The sequence below is a fragment of the Prunus mume genome, linkage group LG8 (genome assembly GCF_029339155.1).
Source record: "Prunus mume cultivar Tortuosa linkage group LG8, ASM2933915v1, whole genome shotgun sequence".
Lineage (NCBI taxonomy): Eukaryota > Viridiplantae > Streptophyta > Magnoliopsida > Rosales > Rosaceae > Prunus > Prunus mume.
Genome location: NC_142705.1, coordinates 22,887,207 through 22,904,575, shown reverse-complemented (window position 1 = coordinate 22,904,575; position 17,369 = coordinate 22,887,207). Strand labels below are relative to the sequence as shown.

The window sequence follows — 17,369 nt, the reverse complement described above, 5'->3', positions numbered from 1 at the left end:
ACTATCGGGTCGAGCCAGGCTTTGGCCAATAATAAATATCTCTTTTTGTTTTTAGGACCCTTCCTATTGAGAGAGGCGATCGTATACTAAACTCACACACACTACACAGATACTAGAACTCGAACTTAAGACCTTACCTGTGAGAGCAATTACTCCAAACCACTACACTAGTGGGTCCTGTGCATAAATATCTCCCTTTTAGTGAAACTAATGAGTTGCTAAAAATTAAGTCTGACTTGGGCCCTATGAATAGCCCACACTCAACAAAATCCAATAACTAATAACCCTTTTAGGCCAATTCAGAAAAAATAATATTTTTTTATCAACAGAAAAAATAACATATATACAATTAAGAAGCCCTTTTGACATTTTGGCCCATACCTAGACAATGTAAAATAGAATTAATATGTTAATATAATAATAATTTATATAAAAAATATTATTTTAATTGCTATATTCTTGCCGTACTCATATTCTAATTTTTAAAAATGAACCATATTGAAATATCATATTGCCGTATTCGTACTCATACCAGTGCAACATACACCCTCACACTAGCAGGTGTTAGTTAAGCGCAGCCCAGGGCTTATCTTTACCCCACATTAAGGCCATCTTGGACCCAAGGGGTGAAAATCCAAATTATGATTTTTGAGTTCAAAAATCTTCTCCAACCCATGTATTTTGGGGGGTGAAAATTTGAGAAATGTCAAATTTGGGGTGGAATTCCAGTCCAAGTATTAGCTGGATTGGTATTTTATGTCGGCCCAAACTCTGTTTTTTCTACTCTTTTTTTCTGGCCTGAAAGTCCACGTGAAGACCAATGTATGCTAGGCCCTGCATGACCTTTGCTGTCTGCCAGCATATGCGACACAGCTAGCCCTTGTGCAAGTTGATTCCATTCTAACGGTTATATTTTCAAAAGTTGTGCTGTGTTGTTTTTGTTTTTTTGTTTTTTATTATATATTCCAACAGCTATATTTGTAATCAACGATCATGATTGATTTTAGGCAATCTGAATGGTAAAATTTCACATCCAACAGCTCAAATTTAAATCCAAAGGTCAAAATAATATTTACAATTAATCTAAATAAGATCCAACCCCAAAACTTACTCCAAGTTCTATAAATAGTCATTCATTTGGTAAATAATCTACCAAAAATTATTTTTTTCCTTTCTCCCTTTGTTATATTTTTTCATTCTACTTTCATTCTTGTTGAGAATGGCCCCAAAACCCCAAAGAGGTGTCAATTGGAAACCACAAGAAGATGAGGCATTGTGCAAATGGTGGGTTTCTATCTCTGAAGATGGGGCTATTGGCACGAATCAATCAAACGATTCATTTTGGTTGCGTGTGTACCAAAAGTTTTTTAAAAATGATCCGGGCATGAGCGAAGCAAGGGTACGATCACCACAAGCTATTGTTTCTCGGTTCAAGATCATCAACCAACAATGTTCTCTACGGAAAACATGTATGACAAAGGCCAATGCAAGACATGTGAGTGGCTCCAATCTTGAAGATGTGGTGAGTACCCATTTTTTTTTCAATGCTTAAATTTAAAATTCTAATTCTTTTCAATTATTAACTTTATTTTTTTAATTTTATTTCATGGGTAGGATATGAATGCAAAATCACTTTTCTTGAATGATAATAAACCTCCGAATAGGCCTTTCAAGTTGTATCATGCTTGGCAAATCTTAAAAGATTGCTCAAAATGAAACGGCCTATGTGAATCTCTGAAACAAACATTCAAACATTCTTCTCATAGTGGCAGTACAGTCAATTTGGAGGAAGATGAAGATGATGTGGTCATGCCCACTCCAAGGCCGTTGGGAAGAGATAAATAGAAGAATGAAAAAAAAGAAAGGGAAAGGTGTTGAAAGTTATCTCAACCAAAATGGAAAGTTCTTGTCTAAATTGGTTCAACAAGGAAATGAGGCAAAGGAGGATAGGAGGCGAAAGTTAGAGCTTTTACAAGAGCAACATGCCTATCAAATCTAACAAGATAAGGAGGCCAATGAACAGAGGATAATGTCCATGGACCTATCCAAATTTACTCTAAGAAAGAAGAAGTATTGGGAGAATAAGCAAGACAGGCCCAGATGAATACAAGTTCCCCCTACAAACTAGAAGACAACTCTGGAGACTATTATCCAAGCCCTCCACATAGTGGTTATTAATATATGTTTATTTGTAATTGTTATTTACGTTTATTTATAATTGTTTTTTTATCTTTATTTCTAATTGTTGTTGTAATTGTTGTTTATCTTTATTTTTAATTATCGTTTATCTTTATGTATGATTATTGTTTATTTTTCTATGATTAATCTTTTTTAAAATTCAATGATAAACCACATAATTCCTTAAAATCACACAACCACTTTTATAGTTCAAACACACTTGCATAATTTAAACACACAACATAATTTAAACACGCAACATAGCTCATTGCCCTTCTCCTTTGCATCTCCAAATGTGGTTGATCAAATCATTTCTTAGATTGTGATGCACTTGCAAAGCACGAACTCTATTATGATGGACCTTGTAGTCTAAGATAGTTTGCATGTCTCGGTTTATATCGTACGTGATAGTTGGCTCAAGCTCATAAGCAAGTCTTGCTCTTGATCTTCTAAATGTTCGTGGACAATTATCATCATCATCAGATTCTGCATCTAGATCCTCATACTCATTCTCAACAATCATGTTGTGCAATATTATGCATGTCGTCATGATATAATGAAGTTGTTCTTTATGCCACATACATGCAGGTCCCCTAACAATTTCCTATTGAGCCCGAAGTATTCTAAAGGCTTTCGACATCCTTTCTATAAGCCTCTTGTTTTTGGACAAATAGTCTTTTTTTGGAGTATCCAGTTGGGAAATCGTATTAACCAATGTAGCCCAACTAGGGTAAATACCATCAGCCAAGTAATAACCTAGATTGTATTCATTTCCATTAACAATATATTGGATATGGGGAGACACTCTATTGACTACATCATTGAACAACAGGAAACGAGCTAGGACGTTGATATCATTGTTCGATCCGACAACTCCAAAAAAGGCATGCCACATCCAAGTGTCATACGAGGCCATTGCCTCTAGAACGATAGTTGGCTTATGCTTGTAGCTGGTAAACTGACATGCCCAAGCAGTGGGGCAGTTTTCCCATTCCCAATGCATGCAGTCAAGACTGCCTAATATGCTCGGAAATAATCTGCAACTAGCCATGTGCAAAAGCCTGTAAAGGTCGGCCGGATTTTGGGGACGAAGGTACCACTAGCCACACATGGCTTCAATAACGAAACAAAACTTTCGCAAACATTTGAGGGCTGTAGATTCACCCAATCTAAAATACGCATTGATGGTGTCTACCGAGCATCCATATGCGAGCATTCGAAAAATGGCCATTAGCTTATGCTCTAGGGATAGACTTTGTCATCCACAAGCGTCTATCTTCTGGGTAAAGTATGGTTCATGTGCAACAACATCATTCAAGATTGATAGAAAAGCTCTCTTCTCATGCGGAACTGCCCATGAAAGTCTACTGAGGGATAAAGTGATTTTTCACAGAAGTAGTCCTCCATGAGACTCTTATGATGTTTTTCTCTCTTATGATTCTTATATTCACAGCCTACAACAAAACCACCATATTTGGATTGTTAAGCATATTGCTCTAACAAAAACGTATGGTGTTGAATGGCCATTGCAACCCTCTATTGATGAAGGTCATCGTCATTAGAATCATCATTAAATAAATTTTGTATAGCCTTCCTAAGTGAATTCATTGTAAGAAGGGGAATGAGATTGAAGGAGATTGTGTGGTCAATGTGGGAGCAGATATTTTCGTCTCCAATCACAGCACGCCACGTGGAAAAGAAGATTATTTCTTTTAATTAATTAATTGAACCAGTTTATCTGGCCAATTAATTAATTGGGATAAATATCTTAATTAAATGATATTATCTTTATTTAATAAGATAATATCATTAATTAAGATATTATCCTAATAAAGAGAAGATAATGTCATTATCTCAGATATTATCTTCATAAAAAGAGATAATATCATTTAATTCAGATATTATCTCCATAAAAAGAGATAATATCATTAAATCAGATATTATCTCAGTCCGACTCGATCCCTACGAATTTGGGTAGAGAATAAACTCAGCATATTCTCTACGAAACCCTAGCCCCGAGGCTCCTATAAATAGATGACTTCATTCATCATTCAAGGTACATCTAAACCTACTCCTTTATACCCGAGAAAAATACCCGAAGCTCTTTCTCCCTCTCCACTCTCCATATTTTCTCCACACTGCTCCGGCCGCCCGGTTCACACCCTACATAAACACTACTCCGTACCATTTGCTTAGCTATTGTTTTCCTACAAACACTCGAACTAACTTAGGCATCAGAGGGCTTTTGGCCAACACCCCCCGGGTGTGGTCTATTTACTCCAATCTGTTTTACAGGAATCGAGGAAGAGAGAGAAGGAAGATCGAAGGTTGAAGGATCTAGAAGCAAATATTCTCCTGTGAGATTATTTGCACAAACAGTCAATTCGGTAGAATAACACTTCTTAAATAGACAAGAGAATGAGATGACCTACATGTTTGAAAATAATTGAATGAAGATAGGAAAAGATAGGGAAAGATTAGGGAATCAATTAAAGTGAGATGAACAAAGATGAGAAATGGTTCAGAACATGATTGAAACAAGACAAGATGGGAAATGGTTTAGAAAATAATTGAATGAAGATAAGAAAAGATAGGGAAAGATAAGGGAATCCAATAAAGTAAGATAGACAAAGTTGAGCAATGGTTCAGAATATTATTGAAATAAGACAATAGGGGATGAGAAAGGGTTAAAAAAAAATTGAAGAACACAAGTGGAGGTGGGCAAAAATTCAGAACATTATTGAATAAGGATAAAGGAATCCAATGAAGTAAAAGTAAAAATAAAAATGGAAGAAAATTATGGCAATGGCTTCAATGAACGGTTCGAATTATTCTGGGCATACGTATGGTGTTGTACTTGTTTTTATTTTTAGTGAAATTCTATTACGTTTTGGAATTTTAATTTTTTTTAAGTTAAAATGTTTAGAAAATTAAATCACAAATATTGAAACAAAAATAATGTCAAGAAAAATGAACGAGAAATTTTTTTTAGGGTTAATCATACTTAAACAATTTAATAAAATTACGGACTCAAATTATGAGTCTGCAAGGTTGGAGGGAAAAAAAAAATTGAGTCTTGAAAAGACATGAATAGTTGTATTTTGGAGGGTGGAAATTTGAGTTTAGCTCCAACATTAGGCCATCTCCAACCCATGAGGCCAAACCCAAAAAATCTTAAATTATTGCCCAAAACCTCTCCTAACCTAAGCAATTGAAGGGGCCAAAATTTGGGAAAACCCAAACTTGGACCCAAATAACAGTCCAAGTATTGCCTGGACCTATTAAACAAATTAGTGGAGCTCACCTGCTGCATCAGCAGCCCATGTGCAAGCTTCCCTTCACTATGGCCTACCAACAACCCATGTGGAAGATGCTGCCATTGGCTTGTAGTGATGTTTTTTGTTTATTTTGTTTATTTTTTTATATTATGATATTAACTTAAATCAATGATATTTATTAAATCTAAGCTATTATAACGGGAAAAAAAAATCCAACGGTTGAAATTTAAATCCGAAGAACAAAATAATATTTTAACTTAATCTAAATTAGATTCAACATCAAAACTCACCCCAAACTCTATATATACCCACTCATTTCTCAAATAATCTACAAAAAATATTATATTTGTAAGAATTTCAATTTTTTAAGGTCAAATTGTTCAAAAAATTAAATTATAAAGTTATTTAAAAAGATTAAAGGAAGAAAAGTTATCCATTTAAAAAAAATATATATTCTTAAACCATTCTTAAATAATTTAACAAAGTTGCAGACTTAAAATTTGAGTCCGGAGATAGGGACAAAAAACGATTTGAGTCCGAGCAAAACCCAAATAGTTACTTTTAGAGGGAGGAAAATTTGAGTTTAGCCCCAAATGGGTTGGAGAAGGCTTTAAGACCATCTCCAACCCAAGGGGTGGAAACCCAAATTATGAGTTTTGAGTCCAAAAATCTTCTCTAACCCATGTATTTTGGGGGGTGAAAATTTGAGAAATCTCAAATTTGGAGTGGAATTCAGTCCAGGAACTCGCTTTTTCTTTTCTTTTCTTTTTCTGGCTTGGAAGCCCATGTGCTTACCAAAATTGTTGGGCCCCGCTGACATTTACTGTTTGGGCAGCAACTTGTGAGAAAAAGCTGGCCTGAGTGACATTATTAACAAACCAACGGCTATTTTTTCAAAAAATCTACTGTGCTGTTTATTTATTCCAATAGCTGTATTTGTAATCAACGATCAAGATTAATTTTAAGCAATTTTGAAAGGTAAAATTTCACATTCAACGTCTCAAATTTAAAATCCAACAATCAAAATAATATTTATAATTAATCTAAATCAGATCCAACCCCAAAAATTATTCCAAACTCTATTAATAGCCATTCATTTGGTAAATAATCCACCAATTTTTATTTTATTTTATTTTTTTTTTCCTTTCTCCCTTTGTTATATTTTTTCATTCTACATTCATTCTTGTTGAAAATGGCCCCAAAACCTCAAAGATGTGTGAATTTGAAACTACAAGAAGATGAGGCATTATGCAAATGGTGGGTTTCTATATATGAAGATGGGGCTATTGGCACGAATCGATCAAACGACTCATTTTGGTTGCATGTGTACCAAAAGTTTTTGGAAAATGAACATGGCATGAGCGGAGTCAGGGTACGATCACCGCAAGCTATTGCTTTTCAGTTTAAGATTATCAACCAATAATGTTCTTTATGGAACACATGTATGACAAAGGCCAATGCAAGGCATGTGAGTGGCATCAATCTTGAAGATGTGGTGAGTGCCTATTTTTTTCAATGCTTAAATTTATAATTCTAATTCTTTTCAATTATTAACTTGATTTTTATTTTATTTCGTGGGTAGGATATGAATGATGTGGCGGCTTTTTTGTTCCGGTAGCTACTGCGGGCCTGGGCTGCTGTAAAGAGCCAAATGCGTGAGAATTGCCCCTGGGTCTGAGGTCAAGAATCAGACCCGAAGAATGCTTCGAAAGGGTAGCTGAGCCCTAGGAAGCACCTTGGTTACCTTCACCAGCAAAACTAACAGTCTCTTATAGATAGATTCTTAGCTTAATATGAGAAACTTGTGGCATGGAAGCAAAATAGTCATGAGTTTAGCATTAAAGAAAGAAAGGGCTGTGCGTTCCTATGCGAAACATGGGTTTTAAGGCAAGGAGGAAGGGGTTCTAAGAGGGTTCGTTGAAGAGAGAGAGATGAGGGAATAACAATGGGTGTATTGAGTAGTTTCCGGCAACTTGACGAAAGCTCTGTCAAGCTCTGGAACGATTTACCATATGAGAAAATGGGAGGAGAAGGAGGAATGTGGCTCAAAATTGCAGAGGTTTTAGGGATGAGAGATGAAGCTTGCTCTTTGGATATGTGTTGTAGCTAGTGGTGAAGTAGTGGGTGTGGTTGTGTTTAATAGGTAGGAAGTACCTCTTTTTATAGCCGCTAGAAGCTCCTCCTTCCCAAAAAACCCTAGTTGGTTCTCTCCAATTTTGCTAAGTCTTCTCCTCCATTTCTCTTATCTTCCTTCGATTCAACCTCTTTTGTGAAATCTTCCTCTGTCCAAACACACAAAGACAAGATCTTTGGGAGGTCTAAGGCCTTCCCGGAGCTGCTTCAGTGTTAAACTCCTATTTTTGGCTACTACCTCACCTTCTTTCCTCCCTTATTTCATGGCAAGAGCTGGTAGGAGAAATGAGTGGGTAATGGCGCTGGTCTAGAGGGTGTTTTGCTCAAGTATCCTTTGGTTTTTTGGATGGCTTGTGTTGGGATTTGTCTTTGGCCATGTGCTGGAGATTCCCAACAACTTGCAGACGTGAGTGGCCTTTAGTTTTTGTCGTGGTTTTGTCTCCAGCTATGTGCTAGAGGTTGTAAATATTTTCCTTGGTTGCTTGGGCCTTTCTAAGGTGATGAGTTAACCCATTAACGGAATGGGCTAATTTCCTAGGGTATTGGACTATTTTTCCAAGAGTATTGGGCTTTTTTCTCTCCTTTATGCTTACCCACATACTTGGGCTCAAGAAATGGGCTTGAGTTTCAGAGCTCCCAAGTAGCCTAAAACATCCATTTCTCTGCTCATCAATGGGCCTCATAAAAAATCGTTACTATCCATACCACAACCCACTCAGCAAGCCCCAGGCATTCGCGTGTCTTGAGCCCACTTAAGCTTTTAGCGTGGCGTGGCGCGTGTCCAAGCGTATATGACGAACTCTTGAGTACGTAAGTTGGGTTTCTTTCCAAGTTAGGTGTCATACTGGGCTAGAAAAATATATGGGCCCAGCCTTAGATTTTTTTGGCCTCAACAAATGCAAAAACACTTTTCTTGAATGATAATAAACCTTCGAATAGGCCTTTCAAGTTGTATCATGCTTGGCAAATCTTAAAAGATTGCCCAAAATGGAACGACTTATGTGAATCTCCCACATAAACATTCAAAGATTCTTCTCATATTGGCAATACAGTCAATTTGGAGGAAGATGAAGATGATGTGGTCATGCCCACTCCAAGGCCATTGGGAAAAGATAAACAGAAGGATAAAAAAAGAAAAAGGTGTTGAAGGTTATCTCAAACCAAAGTGGAAAGTTCTTGTCTAAATAGGTTCAACAAGGAAATTAGGCAAAAGAGGATAGGAGGCAAAAGTTAGAGCTCCTACAAGAGCAACATGCTTATAAAATCCAACAAGATAAGGAGGCCAATGAACAGAGGATAATGTACATGAACCTATCCAAATTTACTCCAAGAAAGAAGAAGTATTGGGGGAATAAGCAAGACGAAATTATTGAGGCCCAGATGAATACAAGTTCCCCCTACAATCCAGAAGACGACTCTGGAGACTATTATCCAAGCCCTCCACATAGTGGTTATTAATTTACGTTTATTTCTAATTGTTGTTTATCTTTTTTTTTAATTTATTTATAATTATCGTTTATCTTTTTTTTTTAATTGTCGTTTATTTTTCTATGATTTGTGTTTTTTTAAATTCAATGATAAACCATATAATTCATTAAAATCACACAACCACTTTTATAATTTAAACACACAACATAATTTAAACACACTTAGATAATTTAAACACACAACATAATTTAAACAAACCACATAATTTAAACACACAACATAGCTCATTGCCCCTCTCCTTCGCATCTCCAAATGTGGTTTATCAAATCATTTCTTAAATTATGATGCACTTGCGAAGCACGAACTCTATTTTGACGGACCATGTAGTCTAAGATAGTTTGTCTGTCTCAGCTATATCGTACGTGATAGTTGGCTCAAGCTCATAAGCAAGTCTTGCTCTTGCTCTTCTAGATGTTCGTGGACAATTATTATCATAATTAGATTCTACATTTAGATCCTCATACTCATCCTTAACAATCATGTTGTGCAAATTATGCACGTCAACATGATTGAATGAAACTGTTATTTGCGACACATACGTGCAGGTCCCCTAACAATTGCCCATTGAGCCTGAAGTATTCTGAAGGCTCTTCCAACATCCTTCCTATAAGCCTTTTGTTTTTAGGCATATAGTCTTCTTCTTTTTTTCTTCTTTTTTTTAGTATCCAGTTGGGAAATCGTCAGAACCAATGTAGCCTAACGGGGGTAGATACCATCAACCAAGTAATAACCCAGATTGTATTCATTTTCATTGACAACATATTAGATATGGGGAGACACTCCATTAACTACATCATTGAACAACGAGGAACAAGCTAGGACGTTGATATCGTTGTTTGATCCAACGACTCCAAAAAGGCATGTCATATCCAAGTGCCATACGAGGCCACTGCCTCTAGAATGATAGTTGGCTTATGCTTGTAACCAGTAAACTAGTATGCCTAGTGAGGCAGTTCTTTCATTCCCAATGCATGCAGTCAAGACTGCCTAACATGCCTTGGAATCCTCTACGATAAGCCTTGTGCAAGAGCTTGTAAAGATCGGTCAAATTTGGGGAACTGAGGTACCACTGGCCATACACGGTTTCAATAATGGAACAAAACTTTCGTAAACATTCAAGGGTTGTAGATTCACTCAACCTACAGTACTCATTGGTGGAGTCTGTCGAGCATCCATAGGGGAGCATTCGAAAAATGGTTGTTAGCTTCTACTATGAGGATAGACTTTGTCGTACACAAGCGTCTATCTTCTGGGTAAAGTATGGCTCATGTGTAACAACATCATTCAAGATGTGATAGAAAAGCTCTCTTCTCATGTGGAACCACCTGCGAAAGTCCACTGGGAGATAAAGTGGTCTTTCACAGAAGTAGTCCTCCATGAGACTCTTATAATGTTTTTCTCTCTTCCGATTCTTGTATTCACGGCTTACAATAGAGCCACCATGTTTGGATTGTTGAGCATTTTGCTCCAATAAAGATGTATGGTGTTGAACAACCATTGCAACCCTCTGTTGATGAAGGTCATCATCATCAGAATCATCATTGAGGAAATTTTGTATAGCCTTCCTATGTGAATTCATTGTAAGAAGGAGAATGAGATTGAAGGAGATTGTGTGGTCAATTCGGTAGAATAACACTTCTTAAATAGACAATAGAATGAGATGACCTACATATTTGAAAATAATTTAATGAAAATAGGAAAAGATATGGAAAGATAGAGGAATCCAATAAAGTGAGATTAACAAAGATGAGCAATGATTCAAAACATGATTGAAACAAGACAAGATGGTAAATGGTTCAGAAAATAATTGAATGAAGATAAGAAATGATAGGGAAAGATAAAGGAATCCAATAAAGTGAGATTAACAAAGTTGAACAATGGTTCATAACATGATTGAAACAATACAATAGGGGATGGGAAATGGTTCAGAAAATAATTGAAGAACACAAATGGAGGTGGACAAAAGTTCATAACATTATTGAAGGAGGATAAATGAATCCAATAAAGTAAAAGTAAAAGTAAAAATGGAAGAAAATTATGGCAATGGCTTCAATTAGGGGTGAGCATCTCATTCGAATTATCCGTGTACCAACCGTACCGTACTAACGGTTTGGTTTAGTTTGGTTAAATAATTATTTTTAAATTTTAATTATTCCAATCTGATCCGTACCAAAATGTTTGGTTTGGTTAATGGAAACAATATTTCTAATCCGACGGAAATCCGTACCGATCCAATATTTATACTTATTTTATTATTTAAATGCAAAACAAGAAACAAAAGGTAAATACAATTAGCATTTTGTATCACTCTTTTATCACCATTGTATCACTTCTTTATCACCATTGTATCACTGCTTTATCATTATTGTATCACTTACCGGGGTACTGTAGCACTTTTTGGTCAAAGAGGAATTTATGAACTTCCTACGTTTTCCAGTTTCGACCTTTGTCCCCTTTTTTACCTGTAACTTTCCAAATGTTGATCCAAATTTTATGTTCTTTATATGGTTGGATTCAGCATGAAAAACTAAAGAACCCAGCGTGAAACAAATGTCAAAATCATTTACATAAATGTAGAGAATTCAATAAAAAGAACACTCAAAGGTTCAAACAACAAACACAAGTGGCTCCCAGTACATCTTGAGTACATATTGAATAATATAGCGACTAAGTTATTTGAATTCATACTTGGATGAATTAGACTATTGGATTTTTATATTTTACAAAGATAATTTTGTATATTTTTTCAAGAACTTATGTTATGTAAAAGTATTATAAATTGTATTTTTATTAGTATGTTTTTATTACAATATTACCGGCGTGCTGGCCAATCCAAACCAAATATTAGGTTAACCGATTTGAAGTCTACCGAAGTCTTTGGTTTGGTTAACGTAAGAGAAAATGGTCTACTGAAGTCTTTGATTTGGTTAACAGAAGCGCATTCTATCGTTCCGAACCAATCTATGCCTAGGCCTAGTTTCAATGAAGGGTTCAAATTATTCAGAGCGTACGTATGGTGTTGTACTTGTTTTTATTTTTAGGTGAAATTCTATTATATTTTGGAATTTTAATTTTTTTAGATTAAAATATTTAGAAAATTAAATTACAAGTGTTGAAATAAAAATAATGTTAAAAAAAATTAACAAAAAAAAAATTAAGAATTAATTATTTTTAAATAATTTAATAAAGTTGTGGACTTAAACTATAGGTATGTAAGGATGGAGAAAAAAAAAAGAAGTTAAAAAAATACATGAATATTTGTATTTTGGAGGGTGGACGCACGCTACGTTAAACATGCGCGCTCTGATCGTCTTGTTCGTATCAACGTGTTCGTCGTCCCAAATCACCCTTGCCCCGAAATAAAACCATCAGCTGCTACCTTCTTGTGTGCTTCCAATCTCTGTCTCTCTGTTTCTGTGTGTCTTTCTTTCTGTCTCTCTGGTAGTTTTTGCAGAGAATTGTGACCTTGTTTTCATTTTAGGGTTCCAATTCTAGGAGACAGGCCCAAAACCCCTCGTCGTTTTTATCTTCTTCTGATTTTTGGTACTTCCATGTATCAGAGACATTTGGTTTTGCTACCCCTTATTTTTTTCTTAATCTTTAATTTTACTTTAATTTGATACTGGGTTATGCTTTGGAAAATCTTATGGTATTCATATGGTTTTACCTTGTGGGTTGTTGGTTTGCGGGGAAAAAAAAACAGAAGAAGATGCGTTTCAGTACTGGATTTGTGTGGGTTTTGTTGAGTTGGTGATTAGATAGGCTTGAATGTTTTCTGAAAATTATTCATATTCAAACTTAGCAAACTACTAGTCAATGTAATTGCTTTGTTTTTGTAATTGAAAGCGTGTGTAAACTTTTTTTCTTCTGGATAAATTATTTTACAAGACTAAAATGACAGGCCTTACTGTATATATATATATACCATTGGAGGTGTACTTTGTAACATTTCTTTTCGATTCATTCCTTTTTATTTTAATTTTGATATACTGTCATGTAGATACATACCAAAAGGTTTTGTTCAACTGAAAAGATTGATAGGGAATTTATTCTCATGGTGTAAGGAACTGAGTCATGAATGGAAAATGTGATCCAAGTCTGTTCCTTGTGATCTTTGTTTACAACTTTGGCCTATATTTGGGGGACTTTATTTATCTTGGGTTGGCTTTAAAAATGAGATTTAGAGGGAGAAAACTACTTGACTACAAGATTTGGTGATGACTGATGACTGATGACAGCGATAAAAACTTGATCTCAATGCCCCTAGCCTTAGGCTTATGAAGCCTACTATGTTTCCAACTCTAGGAAAGTTTTTGGGCAGGAATTGATTTCATAATAAATTTTATGATATTGCTAGAGAGTGTCATATGTAAGGTTCAAATGAGGGAAGATTCAAACTTAAAATACCATTAAACTAAGAAGTAGTTAGTTATTAGAAATACAGTTGGCAACATACAAATGTATACAATTGTCAATCAACAATTTCTTTGCTACCAGGGAAGACCCAAACCAAGAGGTTGTGATATAATGTGGGTGAAAATTCTGCTTTTTCGGTTGTTGCTTGGTAAATAATAATAAGAATAATAATGTGACACACTTGTAGTTGGTTTTGATTTTGGATTCCATCCTTCATCTGTAAGCAAAATATCATGCTCTTTGTTTCCTGCAGTACTTCTCATAATGGAATTTTGATTTTAATGTAAGTTGTAAGTTGTAACTAAGTTCAAGCATAATTAGTTTCTAGTAAAGGATTTTTCTCTGCTCATAATTGAATGTTCTTGGGACCTTTGTCTGGCATTCGTTTAAAAATTTAATGTCACTGTATGAATCATTCATTTGTGTCTCCTAATATTGTTTTGTTGTAAAATCTGTTTTGAATTTGATGAAAAGTTGCTCTAGCATCTGGTTGATGGCTTTATAAAAGCAGAATTTAGCATTTTGTATCAATTGGTTATGGTTCTAGTTATGGCAAAAGTATTTAGATATTTCTGTTTGTGGCTTGTGAATAGAATCAAATATATACTTGTTTTGCCTTGTCTACAATCATTGACTCTGCTACAAAGATAATCTTACAACCACTGAGGACTATATCAGCATCTGTGTAGAGCTCTTGAGGTTGGGAGCAACTTAGCTACATGATTAAATAGCAACTTATGCCGAATAATGCCCTTATATTTCAGGGTGGATTCAATATAAAGTGGTAGTAGCACTCAAAAAAGGCTTGCATGGAGCAGAGACGTCATCGTTTTCGTCTGAAACCCTAGAATTCAGATTGCAGTCGCTGTAATTGCTATTTGCACTCAATTGACTGCCAAATCCAAGGTCAGCTTCTTTTTCAATTTCTGTTAAATCATATATAAAATACAATTCTTTGTGATTTCCATTTTTTCAGTTAATTATTTTGATTGATACAACTGGGTAGTAAAACTTTTTACCTTTTTTTTTCTTTTGCTATTTTCATATGTAATTAATTAGATGTTATGGAGGTACAACAGAACATGATTTGCGTAGGTTAGGTGGGCTATTTGGTATTGCTAACTTATCTTTCTTCTGGAAAAAGCTAACTGCTTCTGGTAAAAGTGCCAAGACTGGTTGAAAACTTTAGGCAAGGTTATTTAATTCATAATTTTAGGCCTTTAGTTGTTGATTATTGTAGTTTTGGTCTAAATCCTGTTCTAAATCCTGTTCTAAAGTTTTCATCCGACTGTTTAAATTTTTCTCTTTTGTACTATTAGGGCTTCCTAAGTTGAAGCTGATATGGATGCAATTAATGTTATGCTTGAAGGGAAGAGACTTCTCTCAGTATGCTATAGATGCAGCATAGCTTTTAAAAACTTTGGGGTTTGAGAAGTCGACTAGTTTTTCAGTGGATGTGATATGTTGTAATGGATGTCAGGGCTGCTTTGCAACCATTTTGCTTTCGGCTATGAGTTTTATTTATTTAGTTATTAATTTCTTCTATACTTTAAGTTAAAGATGGAGAGAAAAAATCATGTGCAGGAAATGAGGTAGGGAGAAGGGAGGAGGGAGGGAAGAGGAAAGAGGAGAGGATGGGGAAATGGAGAATGTATGAAAAACTTGAAAAAAAATTGGAAATTGTTTTATGTTTTAGTTTTCATTTTATGTACCATTCCATCACTAGTTTTCATCTTATTATCCATTATTTTATGTGAATTTCAAATGCATGGATTTGAAATCCAAATGCTTCCATCCAACCGGGCCCTAACTTATGGTAGGTGTCATGTTAATGTATATACTTGTTATCCATCTCAAAGATTATACGACCTCCTTCTCTCTCCCCCAACCGTCTGTATATGCTCTGTACTCTCCCATGGCGTCGAGATACATAAGGGAGTTTTTGGCTTTGGAGGCATTTAAAAACACAGGGAGAGACGTAAGCGACATCCTTCCACGACTGGTAAAGTTGCTCTGCTGCCTCCAAGTCACCAAGACACACCTTTTCACCGTCACTCTGGTAAGTTCTAATCACACCACTCTCTCATTCTTAGACAATTCTCTTGTTTTTTTTTTTTTTTTATGTTTTTTTTTATGGGATTTAAATTCAATGAGCTGAGGTAAAAATATTACCAGAGGGAATTGAAATGGGTTGTGATTCTGTGTATACAGTCCTACGGTCCTAGCATGCTCCCAACCCTTGGCCTGGCCGGTAATTTGTGCTTGGCTGAACGCATCTCGACCCAGTTTGACAAACTGGGTGTTGGGGACATTGTACTCGTACAGTCCCCTGAGGTTCCTTGGAAGTTCATGACCAAGCGCTTGATAGCCATGGAAGGCCAGTCTGTTACATATGTTGTCGACCCTAAGAACAGTGACAAGTCTGAGACTATTGTGGTATGTTAATGTTCCACTTTTAAGCTTGTAGTGTTGGTAGCTCTGGGTTTTTGGGTTTGAAAGTTTGCGTTTTTGTTGTTTTGGGATTTAGGAGATTATGTTGTTGTTGGTGCTACTAGGTTCCTAAGGGGCATGTTTGGATAGAGGGAGACAACATCTATGAGTCAAATGATTCAAGAAAATTCGGGCCGGTTCCTTATGGCCTTCTACAAGGCAGAGTCTTTTGGAGGGTGAGAATCTTTTCTTCTTGTACCTCAATTTGAATTATTTGCATATGCATCCTTCTACATTGGTTTTAGATTGAATCGCTCAGCATAAAGGAACACATCTATGTTGGTTTTCAAGTGGAATTGTTAAAAGGATATGCCTTTGAATTTATGAGTGGTATGATTAGTGGGTTTGGGAGAGACTGTATAATGTGTAGTTCGATAGAAGTTCAAATAGTAATGAATATGTGGTAAAAATTTGCAAGTGATGAGATACATGCTGTTATGTTTTTCCCAGGGAAGATTGAGAATATGTATTTTTACTGCTAGAACTGAGGTCCAATGGATGTGAACAATGAACTGTCTCTTGGGTATTTCTATTTTCTACTACTAGAATACTATGATTTCTTATTTTTGATCTTTTTGTCATTAGATATGGCCACCTAAATATTTTGGATCGTTGGTGCAAAACAAAGGGAAGGATTCTATCTCATGAAGTACGCTTATTGAGCATGCGCACTGTTAGTTCCTTGTATGTAATTACAGAATCTTGTTGTAGTAGGGAATTAGAAGCTTGTTTGTAGAATGATATTTTTCTATCAAGAAAAGTGGTTCAGAAGGCATGAATGAAAAATCGTTTCTCTTTCTGCTTTATTTCCCTTTCTGGTCCTTGGCACCTATCATTTTCATGTTCATAGACTTGTTTTCTTGTTGAATCTGCAGTCAGTTAGTTTCGACATAAACAGTTGATGTGAGGTTTTGCAAGATAGTGATAGCAAAGAGCAGAGAGAATAGACCTTTCCAGTTAAGGACGCGACATTATTGATAGTTCAGACATCTTGAACCACATTTGAGTTATTGCCATTCAATTTTCGTTTCTGGAGAAAAAAATCTCTTTCAAAATCTTAGTCAATTTTTGGTTTGAAATTCTATGAACAAGATCCTAGATTTCTGTGGTCCAATCTGTAAATTCACCGACAATTCATATTTTGGTAATTCTCCTTTGATGTGAAGGTTTGCTATTTACAAGATTGGCTTTCGATGGAAGTGGTCTATGATGTTAAGTAACCAACTCTTGGATTGGAGTCATGGAAAATGAAGTCATATTTTCCGGAGAAAAGATATGATATTTTTGCAATACTGAGAAGTCAAGCGATATTCTAATTCATTTGGACAGGTGGTAGCCAAAGTTTAAAATAAAAATAAAATTCATAGCATTGATGTGGGCAATGAG

At 35.6% G+C, this 17,369-nt stretch overlaps 1 protein-coding gene across 6 annotated transcripts; it reads left to right on the top strand.

Annotated features, from left to right (window-relative positions):
* Window positions 1-12,306: 12,306 nt before the first annotated feature.
* Window positions 12,307-17,164, top strand: LOC103342291 (mitochondrial ATP-independent inner membrane protease subunit 1a-like). 6 transcript variants are annotated; one of them, XM_089043573.1, is made up of 7 exons: window positions 12,307-12,462; window positions 14,258-14,399; window positions 15,078-15,552; window positions 15,705-15,929; window positions 16,049-16,159; window positions 16,569-16,667; window positions 16,859-17,164. In XM_089043573.1, exons 3-6 carry the CDS (start codon window positions 15,307-15,309, stop codon window positions 16,629-16,631), a joined length of 645 nt encoding a protein of 214 aa, XP_088899699.1. In that variant the 5' UTR covers window positions 12,307-12,462; window positions 14,258-14,399; window positions 15,078-15,306; the 3' UTR covers window positions 16,632-16,667; window positions 16,859-17,164. The 6 variants fall into 6 exon arrangements, with proteins under 6 accessions (XP_088899699.1, XP_088899701.1, XP_088899700.1 ...); XM_089043572.1 differs by lacking the exon at window positions 16,859-17,164 and adding an exon at window positions 12,559-12,630 and having other exon boundaries at window positions 12,355-12,462; window positions 16,569-16,789; XM_089043575.1 differs by lacking the exon at window positions 16,859-17,164 and having other exon boundaries at window positions 15,353-15,552; window positions 16,569-16,789.
* Window positions 17,165-17,369: the final 205 nt, after the last annotated feature.